Raw genomic sequence first — 24706 nt, 5'->3', positions numbered from 1 at the left:
GTTACTTTTCATTTCATAACTGAGAATATAATTAATAGATTTTCATAAAACTGAACTGTCATAATCCTTAAGAAAATACAAGCATGGATTAAAGATAATATGAAAATGTCCCTCTCATTTGTTTTTTTTGTTTGTTTGTTTTACAGGCTATAGGTTCCAGGCTTGCTATAATTGCCCAGAATATAGCAAATCTTGGGACAGGCATTATCATATCCTTCATCTATGGCTGGCAATTAACACTTTTACTCTTAGCAATTGTACCCATCCTTGCAATAGCAGGACTTGTTGAAATGAAAATGTTGTCTGGACAAGCACTGAAAGATAAGAAAGAACTAGAAGGTGCTGGGAAGGTGAGTCAAACTAAGTATAACTGCTGACCTAAGTACAGTAAAATATCCAAATCAGTGTTGTGCTACTCACTACTACTTACTGTGCTCAGAGAACATTTTTATATCCGTTCCTCAAAGCCATCTTATTTGACGGTTGTTCTGCAGATTGGAAACTGAAGAAAAGCAGCAAAACAAATTCTTAGGTTCATAGACTGACAATGAATTTTGTCAGGCTTTTCTACTTTCAGGCCATTGTCTTCACACTCTTCCTTCCTCCTTCCCTCTTTCCCTCCCTCTCCACCTCTCTCTCTCTCCTTCTTTCTCTCAAGCAAGCTGAAATCCGTTCCTTTATTGAGAAACGTAGGCCTCTTATACCCATGATGTGGGAGATTAAAATATGGAAAAGTCCTAAAGGTCTTTATTCTATCTGGCTTAAATTATTATTACCATTTTTTCCTTTTTATCATGCCTCCTCCCTTCCTCTTATTCCTGTTTATCCTTACCTTTTTTTTCCCCTGGCTGCATACTTGTCTATTCTTTTTTTTTAACAAATACTTATATGGCATTTTATGGCATTTACTGTGTTTCCTCAGCAAATGCTTTACTCCTCATAGTGACCCTGTGAGGTAGGTTCTATTATTAGCTCCTTTTTCAGGTGAGGCTGAGGCACAGGCAGGTAATGCCCCCAATGCCTGAGAGCTGAGAAGTCTCAGAGCCAGGATTCAAACCCAGACAGTCATGCTCCGAAGTTGTGCCTCTGTCTGTAAAGAAACAAAGAGGTCTACTGATGGCAGAACATAATCTGATATCACATGATCTGTACCACTGCAGAAATGAGCAGTCAGAGAAGGGCTGACCCCCTAAACTGGGCCTAACGTCTGGGATGGGGATTTATCTATCAGTGGCCCTTGCAAGGTTCCCAAGAGTCAGGGCAGGGACCCAGGCAGTGTCAGTGGCCGCGGCTCTCAGTAGGCCCAGGCGTCTGAGGTACTTTGTCTCTGGTCCAGGCACCTCATCAATAAGAATGAGGAAGAGGATCCTGGAGGTTGGTCATCACTACTAAGACTTTGTCCTCCACCTCCCTGCTATCTCCTTAGACTTTTTTATCCCATTTCCTTGGTATTCCTTCAGGAAACTCCTTTAGACCAGTTCTAGTGCTTCCCAACCGGTGTCTATGGGGAAAGATCTCATGTGAGGTTTCCCTTCAGGCCGTTGGAGGCCCAGTCCTGAGGTTCAGCAGGGTGGTGCGGACCACAGGCGTCTGGCTGTGGTAGGGCCCATGTAACACTGGCCCCTGCCAGCAAATACATCCTGTGACCAGTCACTTCATTTAATATTGTACTTTGTTGTTTCTTCCCCCTATGGTGTTGACTCTTCATCTGAGGAAGAGATGGAAAAATCTAGGGCAAAAGGTATAAAAGGAAAATTCATCACTATTTAAGTGTCCTTTACTGAGGTGTTCAAAATGACCCAGAAAGGAGTCTTAGATTGTTGATAGGAAAAATATGATCGATCATAAGCTAATTCGTTGCAAACCACAGGTTAGCACCTTTGAAGTGATGCGTCAGTTTTAAGACTCTTGGAGTTCTGTCAGAGGGGGCAAGGGAAGGGGCGCAGCTGGAAATGGATATGTGTGAATATGGCAGGCTTTCTGAGTAAAGGTCAGGCCTGAGATAAATGCTCCAGTTCAGTGGTGGTTCATGAGACGGACAAAAGCGGGTAGGGAAAGGGGTGGTGCTGCACCCACCAGTCCACGTAATATTGAAAATCAACTCTCATCTCATTATCCCTCTCAGGTTACCATTTATTGAGTATTTATTAGATACCAGGCACATGCTAAGACTTCTACATATCTCATCTCATTTGATGCTCTCAATAACCCTTTTGAATTATCCCTGTTAGACAGTAAAATTCAAGGTTCAGAGAAGTCAAGTAACTTGCCCAAAGTCACAAAGCAACAGTCTAACTGATCTCCCTGCTTCTACTCCTTCCATTCTTGGCCACCCACTTCCTACATTCCTTTCACAGAAGCCACACCGATCTCTTACAAACACAAATAAGATCATGCTGACCCCTAGTTAAAACCCTCCAATAGCTTTTGATCACACTTGGAATAAAATCAACCTTTTACCCTGGTTTATAAAACTCTGCATGACCCAAACTGGAGGATTTCATTCTTTTTTATAGCTGAGTAATAGTCCACTCTATATATACACCACATCTTCTTTATCCATTCATCTATCAATGGACACTTAGGTTGCTTCCATATCTTATCTATTGTAAATAATGCTGCAGTGAACATAGGGGTGCATATATCTTTTCCAATTAGTGTTTTCATTTTCTTCAGCTACATACCCAGAAGTGGTATTGCTGGATCATATGGTAGTTGTATTTTTAATTTTTTGCGGAACCTCCATCATGGTTGCACTAATTTACATTCCCACCAACAGTGCAAGAGGGTTCCCTTTTCTCCACAGCCTTGCCAACACTTGTTATTTGTTGTCCTTTTGATAACAGCCATTCTGACAGGTGTGAGGTGATATCTCATTGTGGGTTTGATTTGCATTTCCCTGATGATTAGTGCTGTTGAGCACCTTTTCGTGTATCTGTTGGCCATTTGCACATCTTCTTCGGAAAAATGTCTATTCAGGTCCTCTGCCCATTTTTTAATTGGAATATTTGTCTTTTTGATATTGAGTTGTATGTGTTCTTTTATATTTTGGATATTAACCCCTTATTGGATATATCATTTGCAAATATATTCTCCAATTCAGTAGGTTGCCTTTTCCTTTTGTTGATGGTTTCGTGTGCTGTGCAAAACCTTTTTAGTTTCATGTAATCCCATTTGTTTAGTTTTGCTTGTGTTGCCCTTGCCTGAGGAGACATATCCAAAAAAATTTAAGACCAATGTCAAAAAGTTTACTACCTATATTTTCCTTTAGGAATTTTATGGTTTCAGCTCTTAAGTCCTTATCCATTTTGAGTTAATTTTTGTGTATGGTGTAAGATAATGGACTACTTTCCTTCTTTCGCATGTGGCTGTCCAGTTGTCCCAACACCATTTGTTGAAGAGACTTTCCTTTCTCCATTGTATGTTCTTGGCTCCTTTGTCGAAAATTCGCTGTCCACAGATGCGTGGGTTTATTTCTGGCCACTCTATTCTGTTCCATGGATCTCTGTGTCTGTTTTCGTGCCAGTACCATACTGTTTTGATTACTATAGCTTTGTGGTATAGCTTGAAATCAGGGAGTGTGATACCTTTCTTCTCCTTTCTCAGGACTGCTTTGGGTATTTAGGGTCTTTCGTGGTTCCATACAAATTTTAGGATTATTTGTTCTAGTTCTGTGAAAAATGCCATTGGTATTTTAACAGGGGTTGCATTGAAGCTGTGGATTGTTTTGGGTAGTGTGGACATTTTAACAATATTAATTCTTCCAATCCATGAGCATGGTATATCTTTCCATTTATTTGTGTCATCTTCAATTTCTTTCATTAGTGTCTTATAGTTTTCAGTGTGCAGGTCTTTCCCCTCCTATGTTACACTTATTTCTAGATATTTTATTCTTTTTGATGTAATTGCAAATGGGATTGTTGAACATGGATGGATCTAGAGGGTATTATGCTAAGCAAAATAAGCCAGACAGGGAAAGAATACCATATGATTTCCCTTATATGTGAAATCTAAAAAAAAAACAAATGAACAAACAAAACAGAAACAGACTCACAGATATAAAGAACAGATTAGAGGTTGCCAGAGGGGAGGGGGCAGGGCGGTAGGGGGAAGGGTAGAATAGGTAAAGGGGATTAAGAGGTACAAACAATCAATTATTTAAATTAGTCCCGGGTATGTAATGTACAGCATAGGGAATATAGTCAACAATATTGTAATAACTTTGTATGATGACAGATGGTAATTAGTCTTAGGGTGATCATTTGGTAACATAAATAGATGTGGAATTACTGTGTTGCACACCTGACACTAATACAATATTGTATGTAAACTATATGTCAATTAGGAAAAAAAACCTCTTTATGACCCAACCCCTAACGACTTCTGTGACCTCATCTTGTACTACTTTCTCCCATGCCCACCCTGCTCTGGCCTCACAGGCCTTCTCTCAGTTCCTAGAACACTCCAAGCTGGTTCCCCCTGATCTTCCCATGACCAGCTCCTTTACATTATTCACATCTCAGAATTATTACCTCCTCAGACAGACCTTTTCTGACACTTGAATTAATTCGTGACACTTCTCAGCACTTAATGTTTCTCTCCTATTTCTTTGTTTATTGATTAATGGTCTCTCTGCCCTACTAACACATAAGTTCTATGGGGACCAGGACCGTATCTGTTGGTTTGCCCTTAAAGGGACAGAGCAGGCCCAGGATTCCAGAGCAGGACTGTGTGATGTCAGAGCCTGCTCATAACCTCTACCCTGCCCATGATCTGTGCTCCACAGATTTCTGTCACATTATTATTGACTAATGAACATTTTTATAAAATAGATTTTCTCCTTTTCAGAAATAAAAGCTGTAATCAAACTTCAGTTTATTTGAGGGTAGGAAGAGAAGTGTGAGATTTTTCTTTCTAGAAACAAAAATATTTTTTCCTGTCTTCACAATTATTGAGTGTATGATAGTTTCTGAGGGAAACTCAGTGCTATTTCCTCTTCTTGAATTAGAAGTTCTCTCTCCTCAGTGGTTACTGAGTCTCTATTGAAAACTCTTGGAATAAATGAAGCTGTGTGGATGCAAAGTACTAATTAAGACTTTTCCTAATTGCTTCATTGTGTGGCAAAATGAAGACAATTGTGAAGTGATTATATTGTTTTACTCAGCAAGCAAGGTCTGTGACTCAAACTCTCTTTTATTGGGCTGTTCACACTCTAAAAAATGACATTTACTAACCAATCACAAACAAAACACCTCTGACTTAGGAAATTGTGCACAGAAAATATTTCTTAAAACCATTCCATTGAAATTTACAGTAAAATCTGTTTTCCAGTAAACGCTATTATAGTTTGTTGAATTTTCTTACTAATGCAAAAAACCTCTTCTATTTGTTTGTTTGAAACCTTATAATTGAAAATATTTCTAACATGGGTCTTAACAAGGATTGTCTTTGGGGGGGTTTGACTAGAGGTGAAGTTTTTTCCTTTTTGCTTTCTGTACTTTTAGGATTTTCTAAAATGAGTATACATTATATTTATAATGTGTAAAGAATTTTATAAAATATTTTAACATAAGTTAAATCTAGACATCTTCCTATATTTGTAAGTAACCTGTGGTAAAATAAGTCAACTTTCTTGGCCTACTGAGTCAGACTATAATATTTTTAACTTTGTTGTTTAAATAAGTTTTGTTTTTAAGAATATGGTATTATTTTCTTCTAATACCTCTTTGCCTCAGTCTTTAAAACTGACAATGTCATATCAAATATTTCCTATTATCTTTGAGTTAGGTAATTTGTATAGGATTCAGTGAGGCATAAGTGAGATTTTGTGTTTATGATTTTTAAGCTATAATTCACTCAATGTAATTGAATGTGTCTTTATTAGAATCAATTCTGATCAGCATAAAAGCCAGAGAAAGGAAGAACATCTTAAACAGTAAGAATAATTTCTCTTACTGACTGATTTCTAATTCAGACTTATAATTCTGGAAATTAATTTCTCTTAGAATTATAGAGTTAAAGGGACTTGAGAGACCCTCTCGTCCATCCCCATCATTAAAAAAACTTTTATTAGTTTTTTATTGAGGTAACACTGGTTTATAACATTATATAAATTTCAGGTGTACATCATTATATTCCGACTTCTGTATAGATTACGTCGTGTTCACCACCAAAAGTCTAGTGGCCATCGGTCACTGTACAAATGTGCTTCTTTACCCCTTTCACCCTCCCCCCACCTCCTTCCTCTCTCTCACCCTCCCCCCACCTCCTTCCTCTCTCGTAACCATAAATCTATTCCCTGTATCTATGTCTGTTGTTGTTGTTGTTTTTTTATCTTCCACATATGAGTGAAATTATATGGTATTTGGCTTTCTCCTTCTGACTTATTTCGCTTAGCATAACACCCTCAAGGTCCATCCATGTTGTCACAAGTGGCAGAGAACAAGACAGAGAGGTGTTTCAAGGTCCCATGGCTAATGTAGGCTGAAATCTCATTTGTGCACTGGGGTTTTTCATATTTTCCACAGACCTTTACCCAGACGCCAAAAGGTGGTAAAGGATGTATCTGTCCTAATCAAATAGTCTTGATGGAAGCTGCATTCAATTAAAACACAATTAAATGATAGAAACTTTCTAGTAAAGAAATTGATAATATGTGCCGTGTTCCTTAAAAATTAGTTTATTCCCTTTGACCTAGTGATTTCACTTTTAAGAACTTCTCCTAAGAAGATAATTCAATTTGGATAAATGTTTATGTACAAGGATGTTTATCACAGCATTATTTTTAGTAAGAAAATAACTGAAAACCTTGTTCAGCAGTAAAGGAATGCTTATCTAGCCGAGATAGTAAGTGGCCCATTAAACATCCCATTAGTAATGTATATTTAATGACCTTGGAAAATGTTCTTGATATTTGTTACGGTAAAAAATGATATGAAGCCAAATACACAATTTGATCCCAATTTTGTTAAATATGTATATGCTTAGGTAAAAACAACATGTAAGCTAATATGTAAAATAAACCAATATGTAATTTTTTATTATCTTTATCTTACCACTATTTTCCAAATATTTTTCAGTTGTCATGACTGACAATTAAGAGAGAAAAATATAAACATCACATTTAAAATATATATATAAAATAACTATAAACTTAAGATGTGGCCATCATAGAAGAGCACTGCAATAGAAGTAAAATACTGAGTTCTCAGGTTCGTTTTGCCACTGTCAAGCTATGTATCTTTACGTAAATGCTTTTGTCTGTTTAAGCCTTAGCTTCTGTTTCTGTAAAGAGGAGTTGAAAGTAGCCAGTCTTCCTTCCAGATCTAAAACTAGATTTGATAAATTACTTAGAATCCTTTTCCATAGTAAAGAAGCTCATAGGTCATAGTAAATAAATGTGTAATATAAAATTAATTTTATGAATCTCTCTTATGGAATTCAAACTAATTGCCACTGTTTGCCTTTGGGCCTCTTAGTGACTGGGTGTTCTCTGTTACAGATCGCTACTGAAGCAACAGAAAACTTCCGAACTGTTGTTTCTTTGACTCGGGAGCAGAAGTTTGAAGATATGTATGCACAGAGTTTGCAAGTCCCATATAGGTAATAACCACTGAAGAGTGGGAGGGGAGAGTGGGGAGTTTTTCAATCATCAGATTTGTTTTCAGGAGGATTACTTTGGCTGAAAGGTAGGGAACAGGTGGAGAAACTACTGGAAGGGAACCAGTTGGGAAGCACTTGTAATTATCCAGAGAGAAATCACAAGACCCTGACCTAAGGCAGGGGCATCTCTGAGGTAGAAGCTGTAAGAGCAGGTAACTGATGGGAAGGGGAGAGAGAGGATGTTGAGAATGACGCTCCGATGCCACATTTGGATAAGGACCCTATTATTTGCTCTCGTTGGAAATGAGTTCTTTATGGAACATGAAATTTGAGGTATCTCTTGGACCCGAGGAGGTGGTGCTTCTTGAGTTTGCCTTCCCTTCCTCTCTTTACTCTTCTCCAGTGGACCTTCTGTTCTTCCTTTGATGAACTCATCCAGTGAGGGCTGTGAAAAGTGATGTGAACATAAGCAAGCCTAACCTCTGAGTCTCAGTTTCTTCTGTGGTGAAAGGAGAAAGCTGGACTTTATTGACGAATTTTCAAATTTTTTTTTTAATGATAGTAGAGCCTTTTTTTCTGAAAAAAATTTTATTTGAAATCCCAATATATGAAACAGATAAAAGCAGAGTTGATCTGGTTGAAACAGGAGTTGATGGCCCAGAGGGCTGCCCACTCACCAGCCTGACTCCACATTGCCCAGTTCCACGTGGCTCAGAAAATCCACGAATGTTCATTCCTTTGTGAAGCCTTCTATAACTCCCCCAGAGAGTAAAGTGCTACCTCCTTTCTTCCCATAACATTTTATTCACAAGCTACCTCCACTGCATAAATTATAATCCAACTTGATCCCTGGGTTCCCCAGGGCAAGAACGTGCCTGATTCCTCTGTGTCGCCCAGCGTGGTCCCTGCAGCTGGTAGGTGTTGGGCAAATGTTTGCTGAATGAATGTTTACTATAGAGCACATACATGTTATATGTCCAAGAGTGGGGGAAAAAGGGAAGGAACTTCTATTTATTAATCCCTAACAGGCTCTTCATGTTTTCCTGGGCTCATTTTAACTTTACCTCAACACTCTGAGGTGTGTGTGGTTAATCCTCCATTAGGCAGTTTCCTAAATTTTCACAAGTAGTCAAGTGAGGACCAAACTCAATGTTTTTGAAACTAAACCCATTTTTGTTTCCCTTGGCTCCATGCCCCACTGCTAATGTATCAAATGCTGTGTTTTAGGCACTGAGAAATGAAAGTGAAGTAAGTTTCAAAATGTCTTCTTTTCAGAAACTCCTTGAGGAAAGCACACATCTTTGGAATCACATTTGCCCTCACCCAGGCAATGATGTATTTTTCCTATGCTGGCAGTTTCCGGTTTGGTGCCTACCTGGTGGCACATCAGTTGATGAGCTTTCAGAATGTACTTTTGTAAGTATCGGGTTAATATTTACGATTAAACTCTGGAAATAAAACCAAGGTGAACATTCTTCATGTCTGGATAGAAAACCTTACTGTGAAGCTTCATGAAGATATCTGTGATTCAGAAGGCGGCATTTTGCCTCTGAGTCTCCATGTGTTATCACTGAAGCACCCCATTTCATTTGGGGGATCAGTGACTTCCCCACACCCCAGTACTGACTCACACATTTGACCTTTCTGAATCTCTGGCTAGGTGGGGTAGTGATTCAATAAGGGGTTTCCAGAAGGCCTTGGCATTTGGGAAGAAGCCAAAACCTGAGCCAAGTGCCTGACTGGCTCCTTTTAAAGGAGCCTCTGAACAGGCAGGTAAAGAACAGGTGTGGAGCACTGAGTTCTGCAAGGCCTGGGAGATTCCAGGATAAATTTGCTTTCCTTGATAAAAAAGAGCAGCTAGAAGGTGAGAGCTGGAGAAATTCAGAAATGACAAAGGAAAAGCTAGATTGGGATTTCTGCTACATCTCTGTGAATGCAGAAAATTGTACCTCAGTCATGGGGAAAACAGGCCTGGACTGACTTATACTCTAAAGCACTCAAATATGCAGTCTGGTCGTGAAAAGTGTGTGTAATCTTTCTGAGCATCTAGATTTGGTGATGGGTGAGATTCTGCCCTTTGATAGCGACCATAATTAGTGGTAATACAGTTTTACATTTAAAACAGAATCATCTAAGCCTGGCAATATAATGTGTTAGTATAATATTTCCATCCTATTTAGGCACTGACTTGTACTTGCATTATAGTTTGCTCAGGATGACCCCAACAGAAGATTTAAAATTTCCACTTAATATCTCTGTCTGAAAAATGATATGCAGCTGCTACTTATGACTATGACCAAAAGATCAAAACCAGGATCATTGGCATAGGGGCTTTGGTTAGATAATTATTTGATATATTGCTTTACTCCAGGGTAAGGCATTGAACTGATGAAAGTTGCTGACACTTGGGCGTTTTGATTCGGAAAATCAATCTTCCAAGTAAAGGAAAGGGGAGGCCTGTCTGAAGAGCAGTCCATTTTAAAAAGATCCCACAGGTCTAAATAATAACAAGCCCAAGATTAACCATGTGTGTGATTTATTTAGAGCTATTTTAAAAAAAGAAAAGACGCTGTGTGCTACATTAACACAGGCCTAGAGTCGAGGGGAGAGGACACGATGGACTCAGGATTAGTATGGGAGGGTCCCCAAGTGCTATGTGAGTTCCAGGCCCACTGTTTAAAAAGGCATGTGGATAATTGCGTGCAGAGGAGGGCAGCTGGAATGTTGAGAGTGAAAGGAGTTATCAAAGAGGCCAAGGGCTTTTTTAACAATATTCCAGTACTTGAAGGGCCGTATCATGCAAAAGGAGGTACATTTTTCTTCAATTTGAAAAAGAACTTTTTAACAATAGACTTACTTGATCACACTTGCTACTTCCTAAAACAAAGGATGAAAGCCAACTTAGGAGAAGTGTCTGGGCACAAACACTGAGAGTTGGACTTGACATCTTGTGACATCTTCCCAACTTGAAGCTGCTCTGATTCCCACGTCATAGATTAAGAATACTGACGCATCTTGAGAGCAGCATGAAATCTAGCTCTGTAAGGAAGTCTGTCTTTGCTGTCTAGCTCAGAGGTTTTCTAAGAATGTGATGTAATGAGCATCACTGCCTATATCCAGTATTGATTGCCACAGTAATGCTGCATAACAACCAACCACTAAACCCAGTGAAATACAATAATAAACATTTATTTTTGCCCACAAGTCTATGGGTCAGCTGGGCAGTTCTGCGTTGGACATAGTGGATCTCAGCTAAGTTCACTCATGTGTGCAGTGAGCTACGAGCTAGTTGGCTTGGCCCACACAGCTATCCTCCATCTGTGCCTTGTTCCCTAGCAGGCTAGGCATGTAGTAGTGGCAGAGAGAGAGACAGAAAAACATACCAGGCCTCTTGAGTCATAGGCTTGGAACTAGCAACAGTCACTTCCACCACATCCTGTTGGCTGAAGCAAATCACAAGGCCAACCCAGATTCCAAGGGTAGGAAAACAAATTCCACTTCTTAAATGGAGGAGCTGCAAAGTCACATTACAAGAAGGTAAGGATACAGACAAAGATGAAAAATGGGCCATTTTACAGTCAATCTATTACACTGGGATGAACTTAATAAGGAAAAGTGTTTTATTTCTAAACTTCTGTTTTGTAATTGTTGAGACAATGCTCTCTGGTTGTAGAAGTACCGACTTTCTAGTTTTGCAGTCATAACTCGTTGCACATGTTTTGTCTTTGTTTTCTGCAGGGTATTCTCAGCTGTTGTCTTTGGTGCCATGGCAGTGGGGCAGGTGAGTTCATTTGCTCCTGACTATGCCAAAGCCAAAGTGTCAGCAGCCCACATCATCATGATCATTGAAAGAACCCCTGTGATCGACAGCTATAGCACCGAAGGCCTACAGCCAGTGAGTTTGATGCTTTGGTTGTATAATCTGCTCCTAACTGACCAATGAAGTTTTTCTAAGAGAAAATTTAATAAAATCTGTGCTTTTTTATTTGCTGGTAATAAAATGAAACTTTCTAGATCGTTGGTTCATTTTAGTAAGTGCTAATAATATATGTTAATATCCAGTATTTCTGTATAACAAAGCAACAGGGGGATAGAAATATTGCCAATTTATAAGCAAATCCTGTTAAAAGGCTTTTATTATATGTAGGTTACTCTGTTCTTGGGGAACAGATTTGAGTTATATTTGTATTGTATTAACAATGCATACTATGAAAACACGGACCCTTTTACATCTTATTGATTACATTCTAGCAGTTACAAATGAATCCTAATTGTTATACAAGTTCACTACCTTCTGACACCTGGTGGTAGAGGGGGTTGACTATGCAATGAGTTTTCAGACTGACAGCAAATTTACTGTTATTGCTCTCATTTTAGAATACACTGGAAGGAAATGTGACCTTTAATGAAGTCGTGTTCAACTATCCCATTCGACCAGATGTCCCAGTGCTTCAGGGGCTGAGTCTCGAGGTGAAGAAGGGCCAGACGCTCGCCCTGGTCGGCAGCAGCGGCTGTGGGAAGAGCACGGTGGTCCAGCTCCTTGAGAGATTCTATGACCCCTTGGCTGGAACAGTGGTGAGCACACTTTCTCATTGAGCTCATTTCAGGTTTTTCATCATCTTAATACCTGCGTCTATTTAATTCTTGTCTATAGACCACGGTTTTTCAAACCTTTAAACAACACTCCCACTTAAAGGCTGACATCCTAGATAGGGTCTCCACTCTGTGTGCTGATCTTCTCCAGGCTCTCTCTCAACACTGCCCCTCTACCCTCTTTTGCAAGCAGCCTTTTTACCACCCATCTCCCTTCCCTTGGTTAGGTTTCAGCTTGCATGAGAAGATCCACGAAAAAGTGAAGTAGCCAGAAAGATAGAGGAGAGGTGCTACGAGAGACAAATAATATGGGAGCCGAGGATGGGGAGGGTTTCAACAAGGAGAAGGTAATCAGCAATGACAGGTGCTAGGGACAGATAGGGTAGGATGAAGACTGAAAAGACATGATAGGCTTAACAAATAATAGGCTAATTCTGAGATTTAAAGAATTCTCAGTGAAGTGGTGGTGGTAGAACAGTTTAGCATGGCTAGGGTATGGTGAGGGGGGGAAATGGAGCTGAGTGTAAACTATCGGGAAGATCAAAGGTGAAGGAAAGGCAAATAACAGCCACTTGAATGGGGAGGCAGAATCCAGGGAAATTGTTTAGGAGGTGGAATTTTGAGCATGTTTATGGCTGAGGATGAGAGAAAACCATTGCTGGAGAGAGGGCATTGAAACACCTTTTAAGGAGAAAACAGCAAAGTGAGATCAGCAAATTTGGGCATCACACAAAGAATACAGAGAGATTCCGTTTTGTTTTCTGCAGTAAGAGATTAAGTGAAGGGTCAGATTTATTCATTCAACATTCAAGAAGACCTTTACTGAGTGCCTGTCAGGGACTGTCTCAGGTACTGAGGATGAGATAGGAGTCTTGAAGGGAGTAGTGAAATTTTAAATGATTATAATGGAGAATAGGAACAGAATCAAATTAGGAAGGAACAGAATTTACAGCAAGAAATATTCATTATGTACGCATTTACTTACTGGTTGTATTCAGAAGTGATATTAAAAATATGAAACAACTGGAATAGCATGGGCACCGATCAACCAGAATGGATAGCTGTTCCATGTAGTCATAATGATGCCCAGCTCCATATGGGCCCTTCTTGCACAGATGACTGACATGAAAATAGAACTTTTTCAACCTGTAGTCCAGGGCTCTTTTTACTTCCCCACAGCAATCATGGTTATTCATCAATATTTTTTATTGTATTCAGACACTTGTGCCTTTACTCAGTCCATTCTTCCATAGCTACATAAGCTTTGATCCTGGTGTTTACTACCTTGTTTTATATTTTGTGTGAATTCTGATTTGATGCTTCAATTTTGTGGCTGAAGTTTGAACAAAGGACTCTAAATGAAGACTTCGCTGACAAATGTAGCAATTAGAGGAGAAGATGTTAGCTCTCAGACACTGATTATAGTCTTTAACAGACATGTATTAAGCAACGTGTTAAATGTTGAGCTCTAATAGTTACAGGGTATGGTGTCTGCCCTGCAAGACTTTAACTGAAGAGATGGGGCATATACTTCCATGAGTTAGATTAAAGAAGAAGATAGGCCTAGAGCTGGCTGCATGAGGGGTGACAGTCAAGAACGTCATTTGATGCAAGAGATATGAGCTGTGGTTGATAAGTGATTTGTCCCCAATGTCCCTATAGGCTAGTTTGGCTGAAATAGGAGATTTAATAAGAGCTATGGTTTTCAAAGTTTTTTGACCATTACCTACATAGGAATGACAAAAACTCTCATGGCCACCTTACTGCACTCATAGTCACTTTAGTGGAAAAAACAGTGATAACAGAGTGCTGGAGCTGAAAACAACAGTGGTACACAGTACAGTAATTAAACAAGAAAGTAAAGAAATTAATGATTATTCTACACATACAGAAACACAAGGAGAAGATAATTAAAATCATGGACCATATCAGTTATGGTTCAGCGTAGGAAATGGAAACTGCTCTAGGTATTTCAAGTAGATTAATATTTAATAAAGGGAGTGAAGTGCTTACAAAATCATCAGCAAGGGCTGGAAGAGTAGATGTAAAAAGTGAAAGTAAATGCTCCTGGCCATTCATATCACAGCACTGCAGCTGGGATTTTATGGCCAGGAAGTTGCAGAAAATTATGCAATGCCACATCTGCTCAGACCTGAAGACACAAGTCCAGAGTCTGGCTGTTGCAAAAACTCCCGTCTCCCAGAACACGTGTTAGCTTACCACGGCTGCTACAGAGAATTAGCCTCTGCCTTCCACATTTTTCACAATGCATCTCACTGGTAGAACCTCAATTACTTCCAGAACCAGAAGGAAGTCTGGAACATAGTTTTTAGCTTTCCAGTCCTTGATGTATGGAAGGGCAGACGTAGGAGAATATGGAAACGAAAGCTGAGTGCATAGGATGATTACCTTCTCAAGACAACACTGATAATGCACTGAAAACAGTGTCCTCAGCTATGGTAGGAATACGATTATCTGCTCCTGTGCATTTGCACTAGAGCTTTGAAACACTGCCAAGTGGTGCACAGCAGCCAGACTTCTTAGTGGAAATGTCCCAATAAACACTAGTAAATGTGCCAAGTTTTGTTTATGAATATCAATTAGTAACCCTTAATAAGTCAGTAGGTTACTAGTAATGAGTTCTTATTGCCATGTAAAAATGAGTCTGTGGATCTGAGCATCATTTGATCATAAGAACTGAAGAAATGACTTGATCCTGAGGTCAGGAAATTCTCCTGACCATCAGTGGGCCTTGAATCATACTTTGAGAAACAGTGACCTGTGGAGGTTCTCAAACTGGTATGTATCATCATGACCTAGAGAGTTCATGAAGGACACAGCCACCCTGGCTCATTCAAGTAGGTTACGGCCTGACCTTTTAAATTTTACCATCTTGCCAGGTGATTCTGATGCCAACCATAGTTGGAGAACCACTGAACTGATCGATTTGCAAGGTTTAGGTTAAACCGTGGAGAGTTTTGAAAAACGAAGTTACAGAAATGTACAGAGGGGGGGTTCCAAGTTTTGCGGAGCCCAAAAGTTATACAATTTTACGGACTCTACTTAAAAGAATACAAAGTTATGAATACAAAATTAGGTACAAAAGTGAATATTTGCTTAGAATGAAAAAAAAATCAGAACAAAATATTGAAACCTTAAAGATTCTGGTCTCTTTCCTGTTTAGGCAGGTTATCATCAGTCTTACCCAGAAGAGCCTTCTGACTGCAGCCTGGCCTCTCTCCCACCCAGAACACTGTTCAACTCCCAGCATGCATCTGTAATTGAGGGCCCTTGAAGCTTAAGCTTCATTAGCATCACTGTTAAATCACCTCTGGTTTGGGTCTTCCCCTGACCTTCCCCTTCTCCTCTCTCTTGTCCCTTCCACATACCACCAGAGTCCTCTGTCCCTCTTTGGATATAGTTAGAAGCCTGTTGTCATTGTCTGGGTATTACCCAGGGGTGCATAGACTAAGATGGGGACATTCTTCTTTTGAGGGAGGTCAGAAAATCTTTCAATTATGAGACACTTGTGTTACCAGAGCCCAACCTATAGTGTGTAGATCCAATCCTAGCTCCCCAATTACTAACTGTGTGACCTTGCACAAGTTCCTTAACTTTGCTCATTTCCTTATCTGTAAAATAGCGATTAAAATCACACCTACCTCACAAGAGTTGTTGTGAAGATTAAACAAGAGAATCTATAAGACATACTATCACAGGTCCTAGAATATATTCAGTGCCCAATAACTCACTTATAATCTTTATTTCAGAGTAAATACATATAGCAGAATAATACACATTTAACATTTGATTGTGCTAATGAAAGCAAGCAGTAGATTCAACAATCTAGAATAGAGACGGCTAGTCATTTTAATTTGGCCTTACATTATTATTACCAATGTGTTTATTTTCCTAGTTAAGTTTTTATTTAGGCAGTAGCCTTTGAGCAGTTTTCACTGATTTCCCAGAGTTTCTTTGTTTTCCCTCAGACCACCACCCATGCCTCAGCCTAAGAAGCTCTGCATTGATCTGTTTTTACATTTTGGGTTCTAAACACGTCTTCCCTAAAGAAAGAACTCTTCAGCTAACACAGGTTTTAGATACCTTGCAAATCTAGTGTATCATGTGGAGATGAGGAGGCCCAAGAGTGTTACTGTATTCAGTGTGACGGAGAAAGTCATTAAAACTTGCTAGGATTGTTGAAATTTGTCTGATTATATTACCTAGGCAGTGTCTACTTTCCTCCCAGGGGCATAAGCCTAGACAAAATTAAAAAGAAAAAAACAACCAATCACTCCTTCTTTCCTCAAATTTCCATTTCTCAAGTACAGTGTTCCATCTAACAAGATCTGCTGTTTTGCCACATCCTTGCATGGTTTTTCCTGCCTCTCTCCACCCTCTACTTTCCACCTTCAATTGACACTGTAAGGAAGCCTGGAGCACAGATGCTCGGAATAGTCTCCATGGCAACTGGGCTTGGTACTAATAAGGTCATGGCTGTGCTTTCCATTCCTGCACCTGCCAGCTTCACAAACAGAAGCTGTGCTCCTGCAGCAAAGAATGTACCTTACCCCTGGCCAGCTGTCTCCCAGAGGTGCCCAGCCAGGCACACAGGATTCAGAGAGTTTATACAGCTTAGTATATACTCATCACCACTATTAGTACAGCTCAAAGCTGAGTCACTGATGTCTTCTTCAGAGGGGATGAACAACTCTCTCACTTGAATGCCAGAATTCTCCTGCAAAGTAGGTCTTTGGGCAGGCATACCTGCATCAGAGAGGAAGGATTTTTATCAGCAAGGCTGTAAAGGGCACTCCCCAGGCTTCTGCAGGATAATCAAGTGAGACAGGTCAGTAGAGAAAGGGCAGCCTCTCCTTCCCACTCCCTTGGCTCAGCATCGTAGATGTTCGTCCATCCTTTCATCCACCTGTATTCTAAGTATATCACACACACCAGTTACAAACCGCTGACAGTCTTGAGCACATCCTCTGTGCCCAGCACTGTGCTAAGTAGGATCCTTACATGATCTCATTTAATCCTCAATTCTGAGTTTAGGAATTATCATCATTCCTGTTTTACCCACAAGGAAACAGTCAGAGAAATTAATTCACTTTCCCAAGATCAACAACTACTTAGAGATATAGCAGCCACCCTCCCACACTCATTTCTATTCCATTTAACTGCTGCATCTGATTCCTCAAAAACCTGATCCTAACTAACTCAGGTCAGAACAGAAACCTCACCAGAAACCTATTATGTGGTCATAGTAGTTATTTATTTCCACTCTGATCTTGGCTACTTTTCCTGTGAATAACCAATAGGTAAGAATAAGAATACCAGGATACATTCCAGAAATATAATGCATTATCTTAGTTTCCTGTGGCTGCTGTAATAAATTTAGTGGCTTAAAACAACATAAATTTATTATCTTACCTGTTATGGAGGCCAGATGTCCAAAATGGGTCTTATGGGGCTAAAACCAAGGTGTCAACAGGGCTGTGTTTCTTCTAGAGGCTCTAGGGGACAATCCCTTTTCTGGCATTTTCCAGCTCTTGGACCTTTCCTCCATCCTGAAAGCCAAGAATTAAGGGTCGAGTCCTTCTCATACTGCACCACTCTGATACTCATTCTCCTGCCTCCCTCTTCCACAATTAAAAACCCTTATGATTACACTGGGTCCACGTGGATAATCCAAGATAATCTCTTACTTGGAGGTCAGCTGATTAGCAACCTTAATTCCTTCTGGTACCTTAATTCCCTCTTGCCATGTAACATAACATACAGCCAGGTCCCATGGATTAGAACATGGATATCTTGGGGTGGGGGGCATTATTCTGCCCAACACATGCATATATCAGAAACCAGGGTTAAAACAGAAGAAACATGACAGTTCCTCAAAGCATAAAATTATGACCTTATTCAATTAACCTTGACAATCCAAACTAAAAACAACAACAAAGGGCACTCTCACAGTAACTTGGCAATTTTAATGTATGAAATAATGATATTAATCTTGCTAAATTCACAATGTGCTGGTCCTGAAGTGGATCTGTGACCTCTTGTTTTCAGCTGATTGATGGCAAAGAAATAAAGCACCTGAATGTCCAGTGGCTGCGAGCACACCTGGGCATCGTGTCCCAGGAGCCCATCCTGTTTGACTGCAGCATTGGTGAGAACATCGCCTATGGAGACAACAGCCGGGTCGTGTCACAGGAAGAGATTGTGCAGGCAGCTAAAGAGGCCAACATACACCGCTTCATCGAGACACTGCCTAATGTAAGTCTCTCTCCAAATTAGGAGCCCAGGAGCATGTGGCAGCCTCCGTGGCCTATAGTTTGATTGCTAAAGGGCTGGTTTCCCAAAGGTGAGAAATGAGCAACCAAAACACACACCCACCTGTAAACAAGCATCTGGCTGCACTTCCCGTCCCCATTCGATGTTACGTTTTACCTCATCACCCACCTTACTCCCTGTGAGCAAGCCTGACCGAGAGCGCATATGTTTGGGACGGCCTTTCCCTCTAAGTCTAAGTGCAGGGCCCGCAGAAGCAGGCATCACCCTCCCTCCCCATTTCCTCCCAGTCTTCCTTCTGCCTCCATGCAGCTCTCCCCCAAGGCTCAAACCTCCATCTGTGGCGTCAGGCCAGGGAACTGGACCCATGCTAGCCAGAAGGCTCTCTCTGATTAGGGCTGAGTCACTGAATGACCATGGGGTCGTGTAATCTCTCACCATTGCACATTTCATGGGCCCCAAGCTCTGCTTACAGGGTTGATTACTGAAACCTTCCCTCGGCTCCCTGGGCTGTTATCCTGTGGATGTCCTCTGAATTCCTCCTAGGAAGTTAGATAAACGGAACCTCTTGCCCTCTCTTAAGCCCCTTAGGTTGGTATCCACCCGCCTCCATTATCATTAGTTATGTTCTTTATTGTAAGGAAGTGCCCCCTAAAAAAGAAAGCTCAGTTGCCTCAAACCGGTGAGGAAGGCAATCTCCCCATGGAGAAGGATGGCAATACCAGGTGGCCCCCACTCTTCCCAAGATTTCCTTTTCCTGAGGCTCCTCTTTGGATAACTGCTGCCACATCATAGGCCCCAGGGAGGAGGCATTCTCCCCCTCCCCTCCTGTAACCTTCTAGCCCAACTCTGCCTAACTGGCCGTTCCCAAGGCTAGAACATGTAAAATGTACAGTGCAAACCCCTTTACTAACAATGAGGTCAGTGTTCTCAAAGGGTATGCATGGACCAGCACATCAGCATCACCTGGGAACGTGTGAGAAATGCAGATATCAGGCCCTACCCCAGACCTGCTGAGTCAGAAACTGTAGGTGGAGTCCAGCAATCTGTGTTTTAATGGCCCCAGTGATACCGACGCTGGCTGAAGTTTGAGAACCACTGGGCTAGGGCTTACCAAAGACAATCACACAGAGTAACTGTTATCTAGCTCATTGATTATACTTGCCCCTCTGGCATTTGTCTACCACAGGAGCCCCACCTTTCTGGGCTCCTGAGCTCTGTCTGTCACACAGAGCACACCTGGAGACGTCGTGATTCTTTTCCTCAGTGTCTAGACGAGGAAGGAGAAGGCAAACCCCTTAGTCCTGTCTGCTGTCTAAGGACCCACTTCTTCGCCTGAGTGATTCATACCTGGACTTACCTCACCTGGCACAGGGCCGTACTAGTTACCTCCTTCCTTCAGGGTTACAGCCCTGCCTTTACTGCCTCAACAGGATCCATACTAATAAGTGCAACCTGGCACCCCTACCTCACCTGGGCACACTGCAGTGCTCCCCTGCCCAGGCAGCTGCAGCTCTGGGGTGGAGCCAGTCCCCAGCATCTGACAGAACCTCCCCTGCAGTCTTCTCACTCCATCTGCAGGTGGAGACCTGTGTCTGATGCCAAGGACCTAGGGTTGCCAGAAACAGCAAATAAAAATAGGCAACCCTACTTTGAACATGCTTTTAAAGTCAAACTCTTGGTGCTAGAATCAGAGCCCACAGTTTGACTAAAATTTCTGCCTGGCAAGGGCCTGAGAATCATAAGATAGTATTGTTTTCCAGGTTACACATGCTGTCTGTCACATCACATTTCTGTTCTCCCCAACATACCCTTTTAACTCCTCTCCCTATCATCATATTGAATAGTTAGTGCCAATTATCTACTGTGGGAAACAATATGTGAAGAATTTCAGGAGCACTCTAAAAACAAAAATAAAAAAAAGAGATTTCAGCTTTTAAAATTAGATATCAAAATAGAATTCTTTAACATCCAATAAAAGTGTTGAAGTGTTGGAGATAGTTTTATAAAAACAGACACCAAAAGGCTAGCATCCCAAGAATTTCTTCCCTTCCTCACTTTAAAATAATGCAGAGAGTGTCACCTGCTGGTTATCAATAAAATGAGCTTCAGGTATTTTATTATACAAGCCTATTCAAATCAAATTTCCTTCCTCCTACCAGTCTTTCTCCCAAATATAATGAAATCAGAAGAGTGGCAGAGACTAACATTGCAACAATATGCTTCCTCATAAAAATGTTGACTTGCTTACACTAAAACAGAACTTTCAAGACCCAAATGTCTATTTTCAAGGAGAGAAATCAAACCTGCCATTTAGAGCTATGTTTTTGTTTAACTCTCTATGAACCTATTCTTAGCTTCTGTACCTGAACCTTCTTTGTGTGTATGGAAGCAGTCATCCTGTTTTCTGTAAGCAGACTCTTTTTTAGAACTTTATTATTCGTTCTACTTTTCATAATCACAAAACCCTATTGACAGAAATATGACACCAGAGTAGGAGACAAAGGGACTCAGCTCTCTGGTGGCCAGAAACAGCGCATTGCCATAGCTCGTGCCCTTGTGAGACAGCCTCAGGTTTTGCTTTTGGATGAAGCTACATCAGCTCTGGATACAGAAAGTGAGAAGGTAAGAATTTAAATTGGACTCATTTATGCTTAAATCAGTCGTCCTTAAAGAGTTTAAATTTATCCTTCTTAAATTTATCTTCCACAGTAGAGAACAAAATTTAGCCAGATGTGTTGATTGTTACTTATGTCAGCTTTCAGTGGAATTGAAACACTTTCTGTAGCTGTGATTCAAGAGACCTAAGATGAAGCAAGGCAAAGTAAAGCACCTGTGCTCCCAGAAATAGCACTGCATCACTGTGTATTGACCTGAGAAGCTGCATCTAGGAGCCATTATTTCTCATTTCTACCAGCAGCATCTTCTCAGCAACTGTATAAAAAAGTGAGGGCAATAGAATGTTAAAAGCTGACTGTACCTTAAGATAAATATTAGTAATCATTTTCAGTTCAAGAAAATGTTGAGTATTAGCTATCTGAAAGACAAACTAATTCTGAGATGTTCCCTATCTTAAAAATCCCAAAATTCGAGGAGGCTGTGTTTGGCCTCTGTTCAGTCTTCTGCAGAGTTGGACTAAAGGGCTGCTTTGAAGGATGTTATTTGGCTAGGCATACCCGTAAATGTCTTCAGATGATTTGACAGACTATATTTATTGTTATAACTTTGAGAAGAGATAACTCCTGCCTCAGAACTAATTCAAAGTAGGATTCAATATTCTGATATGACAAATCCTTTCCTTTGTAAAATCTATTATATGTCACTGACACCATTGTTATAGAAGGACCTACCGCTGGAGAAATTGGAAGGCTTGTCATAGTGTGGACTATTTTTATCAGAATCAATTTATGTGATCATTGAACAGGTTGTCCAAGAAGCTCTGGACAAAGCCAGAGAAGGCCGCACCTGCATCGTGATCGCTCACCGCCTGTCCACCATCCAGAACGCAGACTTAATAGTGGTGATTCAGAATGGCAGAGTCAAGGAGCACGGCACACACCAACAGCTGCTGGCGCAGAAAGGCATCTATTTTACCTTGGTCAGCGTCCAGGCTGGAGCAAAGCGCTAGTGAACTGTGACCATATGAGCTGTTAAACATTTTCTAATATTTGTTAAATGTGGCATTTAATCAAAGTTAAGAAGCGAGTGCTTACTCAATAAACTATGTAGAGTTACCTGTTTAACATTTCCTGCCACAGTGGGAGATCATTCTACCAAGTTCTGAATCTTCAGAGACTGTAATGAAAGGAACAGAAAGAAACATCATGAAACGGAATAAAATAATGGTTTTAATTGCATTATGAAACTTATAAAATACTTCAAAGTAGATTTTGGTAATAAAGTGTATAATCGTGGTTTATATTTTCTTATTTGGACTATAGCTGACCGCCTTGCTAAAATTATAGAAGTAGCAAAAGGTACTCAATGTTTGCACAAAGTGCCTATAATAAAACTAAACTTTTATATGACTGGAGTCATCTTGTCTAAAATGCCTGTAAATATAGCATCTCCCTCTTGGAATACTGAAGATTATTTCTGCATTCAAAAAAAAAAGACTTCTTTTAAAACTCCCATTAACTTTTGTGGGAAAGGTTAAATAGTGTAAATAATTCCTAGTGTAAATATCTTCTCACACTGGGTCCTACAAAATCATCTGGCTTCATTCGTCTTGGACTTGATCCTGCTGATTCCTGCACTTCCACATTATGATGCCTCTCAAACCGACCACACAGATCAATACAAGATTTTGGGGGCTGAGGTGGGGCAGAGAATGCACAATTATGAAGTGTATACTCTGATGTATATTAGAATCACTTTTTCCAGTAATTGGTCTCTTCCAAAGTTGATCCTTTTGGTGGCAGATGTAAAAAATGTGCCGTTAAATTTATATAGATCATCATGCAAACGATAAAAAAAGAAAATATCAAAAAGATCAAAAAGAAGGATACTCTGACAACAACAAAAAATAGCACAGTACTATAAACAAGATTGAAAGGCACAAGCTAGCAACATTATTTGCCATATTTATTATAAACTATTGACACCCTCCATATATAAAGAATTTTAAAAGGAAAAAATGGCATCACCTCCAAAGAAAAATGGGCAAAAGACATGGTCAGGTAATTCCCAAAGAAGAAATACATGAGACAAATAGTGCACAGGCTCAAAGAAATGCAGACTCAAACAACATACCCTTGAGGAGTAACATCAGTTTTGTAGTGGAAAAACATGTCCCTCATTTTGCCCTCAAAAAGTAGGCATCCATCCACAGACAAAAGTGCCTCTGGGACAGCCGTGGGATCCAACCAAGGGACCTCAGAGGATTCTCACCCACTTGTGTTGGGTAACAGGCATACAGCCCTCGGTCTTGGCTGGGGACCCCACAGTAGCCTGTGAACTGGCTCTAGCCCCGCACGGCCTCAATTCGAGAGCCCCTGGAAAATGGCTTAGATAATCACCCATGGACAAGAGGGCTCTTGTAGAAGTCCAGGTTTCCAGAAGAGAAGTTGCAGCACACCGCTGGAGCCAAAAAACACAAATTTGGATGCACTGGAGAGGGTAAGAGGCACAACTTGTGTTACTTCACAAACTGGCCGCTATACATGGACGGCAAGGAGAGACCAAAGAAAGAGGCAGACCACTCCAGATTGATAAGCGGTGGTTATAATGAGGGAACTCACTTACGAGGCTTGTCTTGGGCAGCCACAAGACGAGTAGATCTCCACACCCACCCACCAGAATCTTAAAAGTTTATATAGAGGCCTTAACTGGGTTCAGTCCTGTGTTCAGTCCAGATGGTCTTAACAAACCTTACTCTCTCAAGGCTATGTCCTCAGAATAGCTCCCCCTGTGGGAATGGTAGGCAGAGCGTACATTCCAAGGACAGGGGAGGGAGTGAGGAGCCTCAGATTGCCCAGGTTCAGCTCGAGGGTCAACTGGCAGTCAAGTCTTCTTGATTACCTCTTCCAACACTCCACGTTGCACGAGCCGCTCTTACAATCTTACATGTCCCCCTCTTCTGCACGCAATGTGCCCTGAGCGGTCAGCAAGGGTTTTCACCAGCATGGAGGTGGCTTGTTTGGCAGCTATCTGGCTACAGTGGAGGCAGATCCCACAGCAACAATATAAGCACATGCAAGAGAACACATAGACTAAGATGACTCCCAAAATAAGTACTAATTTTATCCACCAAGAGCCCCATGATCTGAACCATTGGTTTACTAAGTCCCCGAACCTGGAGGTTGGATCACTCAGGTTCACTTGTGTCCTCAAGCGATTTAATAAAGATGATACATCAGCAGACTCATCAGGTATGAACACACAACATTCTGTTTGGATGATGGCACAGGTGCCTCCTTGTGAGGCAGTAATAATGTCCAAAGCCATTCTATTTTGGAAAACAGCGTTTCTCATTAGATATTTCAGTATCTGGTAAAGAGAGGCTTTGCCAGCTATCACTTAAGGCTTGTTGGGTAAATTTAGTAAGGGCTGGTATACGTGCTATAACATCCTCCAGGCCAATGGAGGGAAAAAAGACGATGGCCAAATGAGTGTACCAGTAGAAAGCAGAACTGCCCATCTTGCCTTTAGGAGAGGGAGGTTGGCAGCTTTCGGAACTTGACCTGGTTGTGCATACCATACGTTTTGGCCACGGGAGGCA

At 40.8% G+C, this 24706-nt stretch overlaps 1 protein-coding gene across 2 annotated transcripts in view; it reads left to right on the top strand.

The window, feature by feature from the left end:
• The window catches only part of LOC131393766 (ATP-dependent translocase ABCB1-like), an 85379-nt gene extending 62865 nt beyond the window's left edge, over positions 1 to 22514 (top strand). For both annotated transcript variants that reach the window (XM_058524811.1, XM_058524807.1), the window contains 8 exons: positions 147 to 350; positions 7502 to 7602; positions 8878 to 9018; positions 11341 to 11497; positions 11980 to 12177; positions 18265 to 18471; positions 20965 to 21111; positions 21911 to 22514. In XM_058524811.1, coding sequence (XP_058380794.1) covers positions 147 to 350; positions 7502 to 7602; positions 8878 to 9018; positions 11341 to 11497; positions 11980 to 12177; positions 18265 to 18471; positions 20965 to 21111; positions 21911 to 22114 — 1359 coding nt within the window. In that variant the 3' untranslated portion in view covers positions 22115 to 22514. The remainder of the gene's footprint in view (positions 1 to 146; positions 351 to 7501; positions 7603 to 8877; positions 9019 to 11340; positions 11498 to 11979; positions 12178 to 18264; positions 18472 to 20964; positions 21112 to 21910) is intronic.
• The last annotated feature ends 2192 nt before the right edge of the window (positions 22515 to 24706 follow it).

This window comes from Diceros bicornis, chromosome 3 (genome assembly GCF_020826845.1).
Source record: "Diceros bicornis minor isolate mBicDic1 chromosome 3, mDicBic1.mat.cur, whole genome shotgun sequence".
Taxonomy (NCBI): Eukaryota; Metazoa; Chordata; class Mammalia; order Perissodactyla; family Rhinocerotidae; genus Diceros; species Diceros bicornis.
The sequence above is the reverse complement of the archived record's forward strand: the minus strand, read 5'-3'. Positions and strand labels throughout refer to the sequence as shown.